The 12,745-nt window shown below is 39.5% G+C and overlaps 1 protein-coding gene across 1 annotated transcript in view; it reads right to left on the minus strand.

The window, feature by feature from the left end:
- Positions 1–12,745, minus strand: part of LOC136446693 (transcriptional repressor NF-X1-like) — a 125,625-nt gene that overhangs the window by 44,314 nt on the left and 68,566 nt on the right. Inside the window, exons 5-7 of the mRNA XM_066445163.1 lie at positions 9,562–9,664; positions 9,074–9,145; positions 6,135–6,274 (exon numbers count right to left, since the gene is read on the minus strand). Coding sequence (XP_066301260.1) covers positions 6,135–6,274; positions 9,074–9,145; positions 9,562–9,664 — 315 coding nt within the window. The remainder of the gene's footprint in view (positions 1–6,134; positions 6,275–9,073; positions 9,146–9,561; positions 9,665–12,745) is intronic.

Below are 12,745 nucleotides of genomic sequence, written 5' to 3' on the forward strand. Positions count from 1 at the left end.
TTATTCCGTCTGTTTACTTAGAATCATGCCAACAAATTAAGGAGAGACAAAGGTATTTGTATGTCGAAGTTATGGTACCCTAATTACAATGGAACAATATGGAACGCTATATTCATAACAACATTTTTCTGGTTTTACCGACTTAGATTATAGTGTAAATCGTGCATGGACGATGTAAAATCAACTCGACAACGGAAAATCCTTAAACACCGCCACTCTCATTTATCATTCGTCAAAACGCAACACTTTTCATACGCCCGACATCGGCACTATGCGATGTCGAACTAGTAAATTTACGTTGGAAGTTTTGGGACCCCCCGTTACATGTGTAGTACATTAAAACTGTACTTTTAATCATTTTCAACAACCAGGTGTATCTACTGCACAATGGGAGTACCAGGGTGAGTTGGATGTCTGCTGTAGAGTGTTTGATTTGCTTTTTTCTAGCTGAAACTTGAATAATCATTTTAATATAACTTTTAAATTTTGTTAAACTTTATTATAATTAATTTTTTTTTCGCCGTGTCGCTTCATATTTTCTCTGAAAAAATCCGGGAACCAACAGATTAAATTGGTGTGGCCGTAGCTGTATATGTATAATATCATGTAATATTGATTATCAAACAGAAAGACTTAGTCTTCTAATATCACAAAGTCAAACATCACAGTAATGTTAAACACTAAACATTTCAATGTACATTACGATTTAAATTAAATTTTATATATTATATAAATAATACAGTAACTGTAACCCTGGAATGATGATGATGATGAATACTGTAACTACTGTACAGTAAATCTTAATGATGTCTTGTTACGGTGTTCATAAATGTGGGCTACACAAGTGAAGCAAATTTTTAAGATAAAGCCATCATGTTGATTTCTGATTATATGGAGGGCAGCCAGCAAAACTGATGCAAGCGTGCGAATAAAAAAGAAGTTTGGCCCCCGTAAAAGTTACCTTGAAGTTCATTATGAAATCTACGTGGTCAGGAAGGATGAACAGAACTTAACACTCAGAGTATGGTATACCAAATACACAGTCATCTTCTTCTTTGACTTTGGAATTGACTCTGAACCCCTACAACATCAGTATCTGTTTCACTTTGTAAGATTTTAAGTATGGTCGAAACACAGGTAATCATCGGTTATATCCTAAATTTGATACAAAATTAATATCAACCATAAGAAAACATTTAGGTCAATCCAGGGATCTTTTAGTTATTATCTTATTATCTTATAGGCCGCTAAAGATGTAAAAAGGCAGAAATAAATTGACCCTGGACCATAAAACTTGGGTAATGGATATACAAAAGTAGACAGCTGCAGAGAGCTGGCCGATCTGACAACTGAGACAAATGATGACATCGCAGACAAGGTGACCCTGACATCATTCATCAAGATCAAATTTGCAGCAAAAATGGAACCGACAAGCGATACACTGCTTATAATAGCCATTAGAAATGGTCGGCACAGAAGCAGAGGTTACTAACTTACAGTGTACTGACAAGGGGGCAATCAGTGAGCTCACGGAAAGAAGATAGTACATGTACGTGGTTTGGGGTGAAAGTTTTTCATATGTTGGGTACACATGTGTTTAGGCTTGTAAGTGCAGTGTCAAGGTTAGTAGTCTGAGGTCATGGACAATACTCTGATTATACATGCTCTGCAAATACTTTTTCAGTGGGTGGTCCACAGTGATGGAGGACAGAACTCTTTACCAGGACACAACTCTGGTTTACGTGACAGAAACTCTCTCTATCTGAGGCCATAACTGCAACTGAATATCTGGGTCCAGTTCTGATGTTGCAAATTACAATTCAACATATTAGGTTCAGAATGATTTCTACAAAGTTGAACACGGATAAACTTTCAAGCTAAGAACAAAAATTGTTGCTGCAATTCCAAGGAAAGCAACCAGGAAGCCCAGAATTGACCTTGACCTTCCCAAGACCGACCCGGTATAGCTACCAAACATCATTACAAAATATCCAGAGTTAGGCAGCAGAGAGACGGTGAAAAAATCAAGGTGTGCCATGCCCTAGGGTCTCCAAAAGTACAATGTAATTTTCAGATACTTTACCATAAGTAATAGTAGAAGCTTATTTTATAATTACTGTACAATCATGTACATATACTATGCTCTTCTCAAATTCAGGGTGAGCTGGGCAGGAAATTCTGCAACACTGTGTAATGTCCATTATTACCCGTCACATTCCAGCATACGCAGTACTGAACCATGAATTCGAACAATCAAGTGGGCTTTTGAGGATTCCGAGAATGTTGCATGCGTTGTTTACAATAATGTTTCCCCCATCTTTATAATATTATTACTACACATGTTTTGGTCGTCCACTTTCTGGGCTGTAGCAAGAAATTAACAACTCAAAGAGTGTGTAACTGATAGCATGTCCCTTGGGATTCTATTCCAAGCAGAACATTAGTCGGGTAAGGGGAAAACCCTGTATAGGTACCCGTACCCGTATAGGTCCCCGTATAGGTATACCGGTATACCCCATTTGGGGCCCCAACAAGCCAGGAAACACGCTATGACGGCCGTCATATGGGGCACCCAGACCAGAACGGCTGTTTTTTTACGGTCTCCACATTGATATAAGACACAAGCAGTTGACTATACTCGGTCAGAATATAGCTGAACAATCACATTTTACGATCTTTTGATTTCTATGAAGGACGGAGTTTTGGAATATACGGAATTTGCGAAGTTCGTACGGAGCTCCTATCAGGTTTAATACGGAAAACCTACAGGAAACGCCTCAACCTAAAGACAGAGACCGAGCACGGCATTTTCAGACAAATCACGCCGAATGGCCGTAATGTTTGTGTCGCAATATATAAATAGTGGTTACTTTCCGTCTATTAAAGCGGCTAGTTCGCACATGTGTCATGGCGGGCCTTCCGTGCATCGAGAACCGGGCGTTTCCTGTAGGTTTTACGCAGGTTTACTGGCAGCTCCAGCCGAACAGATCATGAGTATTGCATCTGAAGATAATGAAATGCGGAAAGGTTGATAGTTTGAGTGTTTTTGTAGGGAAGGTGAGATGGTCGTTGTCCCTAATGTTCTGGATATTGCTGGCGACGGTTAAGGAGAAGACGGACGACGGAGAACAAGACACAACACGGAGCTAAATGATATATGTCTTCACACTTTCAATGCTCAAGATCAACTGTCTTTATTTAAGTAAGGCGTTAGAACGTTTGTCGTACGTCAACGTTCAACGTGCGCATTCGGAGAATGCTCTAACGCGCATGGCCGTAAATGGAAACAAACAAAAACGTTCTATGGCAGCACTTACGTCACGGCAACACTACACATTCCTACATTTTTTCTATTTCTTTTCAGAACAGGTTTAGTTGAAAGGTCTATGAGATCGGTGCTCGCATGTTCTGACAGGCGCTCCATACGAAAATTCCATATTTTCCAAAACTCCGTCCTTCATAGAAATCAAAAGATAGTACAATATGATTGTTCAGCTATTTTCTGACCGAGTATAGTCAACTGTTTGTGTCTTATATAAATGTGGAGACCGTAAAATACAGCCGTTCTGGATGCCCCATATGGCGGCCGTGATAGCGTGTTTCCTGGCTTGTTAGGGCCCCAAATGGGGTATACCGGTAAACCTATACAGGTATACTGGTACGGGTACCTAATGGTTTTCCCCTTACCCACATTAGTCTGTCACAAAAATACAGCAAGGCTGTTTATCAATGATTCTGTTATACATATTTATGACAACAGCTCCCTCGGTTATCGGTTATCATTGGCAAGAAAGGTCACAGTCGGCATGCCGGTAAACTGTCAGATTGCAGCGATCTAAACAATTCTCCCTAAAACACATCAACCAGCTGCAAGTGTGTTCTACTGTTCCTCTACACCGTTATGACATTCTATTAGACATTTCATCCATTGTTTGGCATGCCAAAGACTGCAAAAACTCTGTTTTGTACAAAATGGCTCCACGCACAAGTACACCCCACGTGGGGGCTGTTGGACCTGTTGGACCTGGTGTTGAGAATCTGATCTGTCTGCTGAGTATTGGGATGTGAGCATTTTCAGAATTGGGTTGACAGAGCGGCGATTCAAAATGGCGCCTGTGTTTTTCAAAAGGCTGCTGATAGCGTAGCAAAGTCACTCTGTACTTCACAAGCCAACACTTCAAGGCATGTTTTGCTGTCATCAATGGCCCCTTAACGGCCTCTGTCCAGTAGAAAGGGGCCCTGATTAGGGCAAGGAGGTAATATAACCTCCTTGATCATGATTAGGGTCAATGTCCACAAAACATGATGCACACTCAGAGATTCTTTTCTATGCACACTTCTATTAATATTGTAGTTCTACTAGTAGTCACATTTGCCAGTTAATTTGCATGGTCCAAAAGATGTACTGCACTGATTTGATTTTGAAATAACAAACAGATACAAATGTAGCCAACGTGCAAAATATCTGGTTGCCTAGTTGCGCAGAACAAATATATTTATAAACCCAAGTTGTGCAATGCGCTACCTAAATTTTGGTCCTGAGAACTTGATATTGTGGTAATCACTCACACGAAGTAGAAATACATGTAATTTGGACCAAGGAAGCTCACACTCACAGTCACATGCTCTCACTCTGTAAAATTTAAATCAAAACACAGAAATCGACCCCAACCAAACAAGTTGGTATGGATAAAAGTTCACTCGTTTGCATCCATAGTCAACTTGTTGAATTAGCATGCCTGAAACACAAAAATCCGTCAGAAAGAGAGCGTGACTCTCAGTTGAAAAACGTAAATAAGCAGCCGCCATGTTGGATTCATCAACTATCGATAGATATCGCGAGAATGCGTGAGTCAGAGCTATGACGCATATCTGCAGTATCAGCAAATACTGGTAGAGGGCAGCGTTTGAGTCGCTATTGTATTTCAATGTGCGAAGTGTTGCTAGCGCTGTTTTTTTGTGTGGCAACATTAAAAATTGCACAAGACTTATTGATGAATAAGCCACAGTACTATAAGCTGGGATTTAAAATAGTTTTTTGTTGTAACAATGATTATAGAATAAACAAATTTATTAAAAATGTTGTGATAGTGCAAGGAGGTTATAACCTCCTTGGACAGTGAGATGGCAACTGGACAATGACATAGACTATAATAATTATTAATCAATGTAGTGATTATTTCACATATATTCTTAATAATTCACCTGTCAGTTTTCCAATTGGTAATCTTATTGCGGGGGGTACTTTTATAGATTTTGAAAATATGCTAGGTACATGTAGGTACTTTTATGTGAGGGATGAGAATACAATGTACTACATGTAGTAGTGTACAGGTACAAGTCTTATTGCAGTGAGTGAGGTGGGAACTCTTGCTACAGCAGAAAAAAAATTAAAAAAAATTAAAAAAAAATAACTGGGTGTTGAAAAAATATACTTAAAAAATAGGCCTGTTACACGTGAATTGTTTGTTTGTTGTGGCTTGTGGCGTTTTATTTACATGTATATCATTCAATTTCATTTTGAAACAAAAACGCTTTTAACTAATATTGTAAAAGGCTAATACATTGTCAGTAATACTATGAACTTAATTTCAGCAAATCAGTGAATTGTTCTGCTGATGACGTAACCTGAAATTCCGATGGGCAACCTAGCTTTCTACTCACACCAGGCAACCTGGCTCAAAACAATATTTGGCACACTCACATGCAGGATAACTGATCTGAATTTCCTGGCATTACAGTTTAAAGCCACAGCAAAATTCATTTCTAAAATTCAACAAGAGGACAAGATAAAAATGAGGAAACATGAATCCGACTCTCTACCGTCTGAAACTGTCAGTGTTCGGAACTGGTATGGTCCTCAGTAGTATAGCAGCTGGGGAACTCAGAAAAAGAAGAAGACTGTGTGTGATAACTTTCCCCTCAAACTCAGAATTCCAGCTGAGCATTTGTTTTCTGAATTCAAATGTCAAGAACCCACACTGGTGTGGCCTAAGTATTCTGAGGGTGGACTTTGCTTTACCATGAATTGCTGATGAAATCTTTATACCTTGTAGGATCCATAAAAGACAGTAAACCATATAACGTTATCAAACTTAGTGTTATGGCAATCTTTCTTTTTTACATATTCCTACCTTGAGTAACTTCAACAGCACATGGCTGACAGTCGCCAGGATGGCAGATACCCTCACACGTGTGGGCGCTGCAGTTCAGCTTCTTTCCGCACGGGCTGCCACACTTGATCGTTGTCACTTGCCCACAGCGAACAGACTGCCTGTAATCAGATTTTAAACAAGTTGAGAAAGTAATAATTTTTAGCAATATATACAATTAACATACATGTAAAACACTGAATTACACATTACAATTGATAGAAGAGCTGATGGAAAATACCATTCTTAATGTCATTAATCCATTATAAATCATATTTATTCCAGAAAAATATTGTGCTATGCCTCTGTTCATATCAATGAACTTGACTGCCACACAAAGTAGCATGATATTTATCTACAGAACTAGCATAACAGTTAACAATGGCATCTCAAGTCAATGTTCCATGCTGACTAGGCTCCACTAGATCTGACTGCTGATTTTCACAAGGCCACGTCAATTTGACATGTTGGTTCTTGGATGAAAGAACAATAAAACACATCTGAAAGATCAACATGATAACAACAGAGATTGGCTTTCATAGAGTGAAAATCAAGCTCAGAATGCTCCGGGATTACTCTGGCTTTATTATAGTTTCCTTTTGCTACAATTTTCCTTAAAACTGACAGAAAACCAAGGAAATGGATTCGGTGTTTATTCAATTGGCCTGCCTCCACAGAGTCTGCACATGTGTTCATTCACTTAAAACAACACACATGTTTATATTGTCGACATGCCTTATAAAATGGTGAGTTCACTCCTGCACATATGGTCTATAGACCATGAGGAAGAACAAACAGTCTGAGTCTGAGGACTACATGCTTGTGGAGTATACCAGTGCATGTCAGGCTGACTTTCAGAATTCCACACTTTATGTGCATATCAAGTTCACGTTCAATATGTATATTTAGTTGTCAAACGTGACTCAATTCAAAGTAACATCACAGCCTTTAGCTAAATTTGAACTTCATTTAAATCTTATTTTTGAACTTGGGACCTTGTGCTGAATGTTTAGCATTTCATCTTGGATCAAGTTTGGTACATAAAATACTCAATGGCATTCAAATACCTTGCTGATTAAATATCTTTCTCAATGTATACAATTGTGCCAAGACGTGATCATGAGAAACAACAAGGAAGCCATGCATGGTTCTTTCTGGTGGGAAATAAATTAATTTTCTACAATGGCTTTTGGCACAAGTACTACATATTTCAAAGAAACAGCTGTCATGCCCCTTCTGTCATACCATCAAACATTTAGCAAAATGGACAAGACTCCCTTTCTAACCTCTTCACATTTTCACTGTCTGGGAAAAGGTTGTGTTTCCTGTGTTTAACCCAAAACATTTCTGTACATAAAAGTTTAAGGTTTGTTTGTTTGTTTGTTTGTTTTGTTTGTTTGTATAACCTCCATTAACATTAATCCACCAGGTTACATAAATCTGTGACTTTGAAAAACAGTGAGTTTGAGAGAGATCTAGTGCAACTTGGGTTTTTTATTTTATTTACTTATTTATTTATTTATGCTGTTACAATTTTTTGGTAACTTTAGTACATTCTTCCAACTTTCAACGTCTTGTTTTGTATAAATTCGCTGGACTAAACCCAATCTCAGTACAACGTCGTAGAAAGATACAGCTGCTTGTAGAAGTAAGGTCCATCCTCCAAAAGTGTGTGAAATTTCCAGTGGCCAGGGGAGGTCATTTCAGCCACCCCTGCGTCCAACTAACAAACGGGCAGGACGGCCTGAACGCGCGTGACGAGTCCGCCGCCGTTTCTGACAGGACAGACGCTTTTAGACAGCGTCCAAACATTTTCAGACTGTTTCTTTTTCACAGAGGTAGGCCAGGGTGTGGGCCTCTAGGTAAAGGTCTGAGGTGGTTCTGTAGTTGAGACCCCTTGTGTTGTACAGGATAATGTTTGTGGCACTAGGTTGCATTTTAAGCCATGTCTTGATCGCCTTTGTGTGGATGGCATCAATTTTTTGTAACTGGGTGTCTGTTAGGTCATGTACCATCAGCATGTACCTCCACGATGGGAAAGCGTACTCCATGTATGCTCTCAGTTTATATTCATTTCTTATGGCTGATTTGTTTATATTTTCAATAGTTGTTTCAGTCTATTGTCTTGGCAAGAATGTCGTATGTCTCTCTTGTCTTGCTCAGGAAGGTTATGTAGCCACCTAGGAACTTCTCCGGTGCATCTTAGTTGTTTTGGCAGGATCACCCTCGATCATGAAGCTAATGTCCGATGGCTTGCCGCTCACAATGGACATGGACTTGCACTTTCGCGGTTTCAGGGATAAGTTCATTGATTTTGTGTTGGTTGATATTTCATTAATGAGTTTCTGGTGCTGTCTCTTGTGGGTGGATATGAGGCAAAAGCCGTCTGCGAATGGCAGTGTGACATAATGCTTGCCATTTAGACTACTGTAGCCATGTTGTTGTTCCACCCCCCTCAGATGTTGAAGGATAGGCTGGAACACCGTTAGGGAGATGATGGGTGAAAGGGGGTCGGTTTCCCAGCCTGGGCCTTTCACTTTCCCATTCAGGGGAGAGTACAAGTTCTTAATGTACGAAATAATGATTGGTGGGAATCCGTTCCTCTCCATTTGGTCCGAAGGCATCCGCGAGGCCAAGCCAGTCGTGATGTGCACTGTATGACGGTTCTTCCTGCCATGTGCTATGATTTCCCTCATAACTTGTATGTGTTCCACACAACCATTGATTCTATATGACATGTACATATATAAGGGACATGAAGTAAAGCAAGGATAACTTTTGTTCTTTATTGTTAAAAAATACTTATTGTATGTAAAAAATATAGGTCATGTGGAAGCATGGAAGCTGAAATTACTGCAAAATGCAGTAACATCAAAAATGAATGTGTGTGCCAACAGCTCTAAATTAGGAAGTGCACTTACTTTGTTTTTCCACAGTCACATGACTTGGTGACCATGACAGGACAGGGTGGACAGGGACCAGGGTGGCACAACCTGGCAGCAATAAATAAACACAAGTTTGTAGCTTTTCAATTGGATTTTTTAAATTCTGATAAAACTTCTTGCAAAGTCTAAAATAACTATACAAATTAGTCACAGATACACATGATTGTACATGTACACAATACAATCATGCACATGTTCACACAAAAGAGATGCACTTCCCAGAATTTCCATACAGTGTCGGGACCAAACCACCATGCATATGGATGTCATAGAAAAGTTTGAATTTGCAAACATGTGTACATGTACATATAACACCATTTCTGCTCTGGAAACTCCAGCAGTGTCACATAACAAGTCATAATGAAAATATAAAGTTCAGAAAAATGCACTACATTGTATATGCCAAGGCGCTAATCTGAACTGTTTTGAATCTTTAAATAAGCAGAGAATGATGAACATCTTACATGGTACAGAGATGCGGACAGTCCTGGTCCTTCCTCTTCCCACAGACATCTCCGCAGGAGTGGGGCGTCTCATTCCGCACGTACTCCGGCTCCCACACTTTCTCTGTTCAACACAACATCAGGCCCGGTAAAACACTACACTTTTGACTAACGTTGGGCAATTTATCTCCCATTGTACGCAGACAAGAACTCAAACCCTTTCAAATTCCTTGGGTAGAAATAAATTTAGAATTATAGTAACTGTTGTTATTTCACCTTTATTTTGTTCAATGTTTGTGTATTTAATTTTTTTACTCTGTTAATCGTACCCATGTTGTATACCATTGTTCTTCTTTGTTTGCAATTAGCCCTAAAGTATGGATTTGCAATAAAGTTATTATTATCATCTGACCAGTAAGCCACCTCACAGGCTGGCGGGAACGCTGGCGGAAACCTAAAAAAATTTGAGGAAAGCTCAAGTTCGACGTTGTGAATCTTGATTTTAGTTCAAGTCAAAGTTTTTTCGTGAGCCTCAGGTGGTGTTCTGACTTGACTGCATTACGGGGACACATTTCACAGCCTGATTGGTATCTCGTGACTGAACCATGACTTCTCATATACACAATTCAAATGGATCATTTTGGCGCATAACACGAGCTGGGATCGCGAAATATTTTCTGTCTTTTTCTTGTCGCCAAGGTACATTTTTTCATGCTGGAATATAGCAACCTGTGATGTTAACTCATCAAATTATACTGTATTTAGGTAGATTTCAGCCATCTTCATGTGTATTTCGTGTATTTCGGACGTGTATTTCGTGTATTTCTGTAAATACACAGACCGATTGCTTACAAGATAGCAGCCTTAACCTTTGACCTTAAACCCCAATGTATCACAATGTACTTGAACAGTGAAGTGGCTTATTGCTGACACTACACGTCTACATTAGGTTAGGTGATGACCTACATGTAGGTGATCGGTCATTTGAAAACTGTGAAAGAAAAGTAATTACAATGTTAACAACATGTTTAAACAAATGAACTTTCACACTAATCTACTGTGTGTTGGCACATAACGTCACAGCTGGCATGATGGGTAGTTGGTTGAACAGAGAAGACTGAGTTAGAATTGTAAATTCCTAATCAATGTGACTGTTATTACATGTACTTAATATACAAATTCGAACTTACCTGGCAACTTCAAGGTTTAAGCATCTAGCAAGGTGGTCAATATCTTATCTTATCTTATGATTCACTAAAAACATTATAATTACAAATAAATGAAGAATACTGCCCTCTTCATAAAACAGATGAGTGGCTATTTCTGGAATTATTCCCGAAATAACTGAATGTGCATTAAAACCACATGGGGATACATCCCTAGCGAACCTTAGGCTGATTGTGGACCATGGCCCTCCGTATTCCTAAAGTGAGTCTTGTGAGCTTAAGATGGACTCACTCTGGGAGGAGAGCTTAATGACCATGACTGAACTGCTCCACCCTTGGACTCACTTGAGACCCATCAGAGCTGTCACCCAGCTCCCAAGCCCAGAGTCTGGCCAGGGAGTTCCCTTGTGGGTAGCTGGAGTTGTGTCTGCATTAGTTATGCCAGATTTACCGTGTAATTGAGATCACCAGCTCCAGCCACATAGGCTGTTTACACCATGATTGATGGTTCAGTGCATTGTATTCTTCCAAAACTCACAAACACCAGTTGTTGTTTTTTACAGCGGTGAATTTCTTACCACTTATTACATTGTCGTACATGTACTGTACCTAACTAACTAAGTTTTAGTTTCCAAGTTACACAATCTCTCCCTGTCAGTGGGATGACCTCTGGGAGGGCTGTTTTCTTAATCGATAATCAGACTGTCTATTAATCACCATGGTCTATCTGCTGTCCTCATCAGGTCCAGTGCAACATCTATGTCCCCCTAAAGACAAACTATAATGGATACTTGACAGTGGCATAGTACTATCATTGCAAGTCTGACTCAGTCCTTGTGAATATTAACTAATGCAGACACAACTCCAGCTACCCACAAGGGAACTCCCTGGCCAGACTATGGGCTTGGGAGCTCTGATGGGTCTCAAGTGAGTCCAAGGGTGGAGCAGTTCAGTGGTGGTCATTAAGCTCTCCTCCCAGAGTGATTCCATCTTAAGTTCACAGAACTTTAGGAGCTATTGAGGATCAACATGTGGTCCTCCCATCACTGACAGTAGAGTGTAGTTATCAATGACCCATCAATGACCTTCTTCTTGAAGCACTGTGTAATTGGATACCCTTCCAAACCTATAATATGGGCAATACATAACTAATCTCCAATCTGATCTGCGCTGGTGCAAAAATCGTATAAGCTAGAGAAGGTCCGTCAGGCACTGATAGGACTTGTTTGTCCACTCATCTCTAAAAGACAGTGTTTATCAGAACCCACAACTCCCCAATTACAAGGTTCATCTGGCAGCACTTACTAAAACAAACAACAGCACTCTTATGCCACAGGGGGGCATCCTGTATCTAGCTGGCAGCTCCTTGTGTTTCTATGGGCGGAGAAGTTGGATATGTTTCCATTGGGTTTCTGATGACTTTCCTTCAGTGACACATTGGAAACATGTTCCAGTATGTTTCTACTATGTGAATGAGGTTTAGAAGGGTGTAACAAATCTAACTGGTGGGGCCTAAGGCTGAATCTGAAGAAAAAGGGTTTAAGCAGTTAGCAGTAGGCTTGACTGATGAGTTATGACAAGGAGAGTGGGTGGGCTGTTTGACCTTTAAGTCACCTTTCTTTGCTGCATGTATACCCTAGTCCTGTGCTGTGGTCATCATGCATATTCATTATGGTGCCAGATAGAATTCAAAACATTCGATAGCTTTGTCCTATATAATATACACCAGTATAATATACTATAACACACACTGGAATGTGCATTTCCCTTCTTGTTGTTTCTGAAAGGCTAGCACATATTGTAAGTTCAGCATGTACTCTCTACAGCTCTTATTACTTTTAAGTGGAAATGATGACATTGAACAAATTACCAGGATTGAAATCATTTACTGTTTAAAAGAGCTCCATTAGTGACAGTACTTATAATTTGATACAACACCTTCATTAAAAACCATTACTTCTAATATCTAAATGGATGAATAGCCATGTCATTTAACTTTTTTTTTTTCAAAATGAACATTCTCTACTTATTCCGTCTAA

Source organism: Branchiostoma lanceolatum, chromosome 13 (assembly GCF_035083965.1).
Source record: "Branchiostoma lanceolatum isolate klBraLanc5 chromosome 13, klBraLanc5.hap2, whole genome shotgun sequence".
NCBI lineage: Eukaryota > Metazoa > Chordata > Leptocardii > Amphioxiformes > Branchiostomatidae > Branchiostoma > Branchiostoma lanceolatum.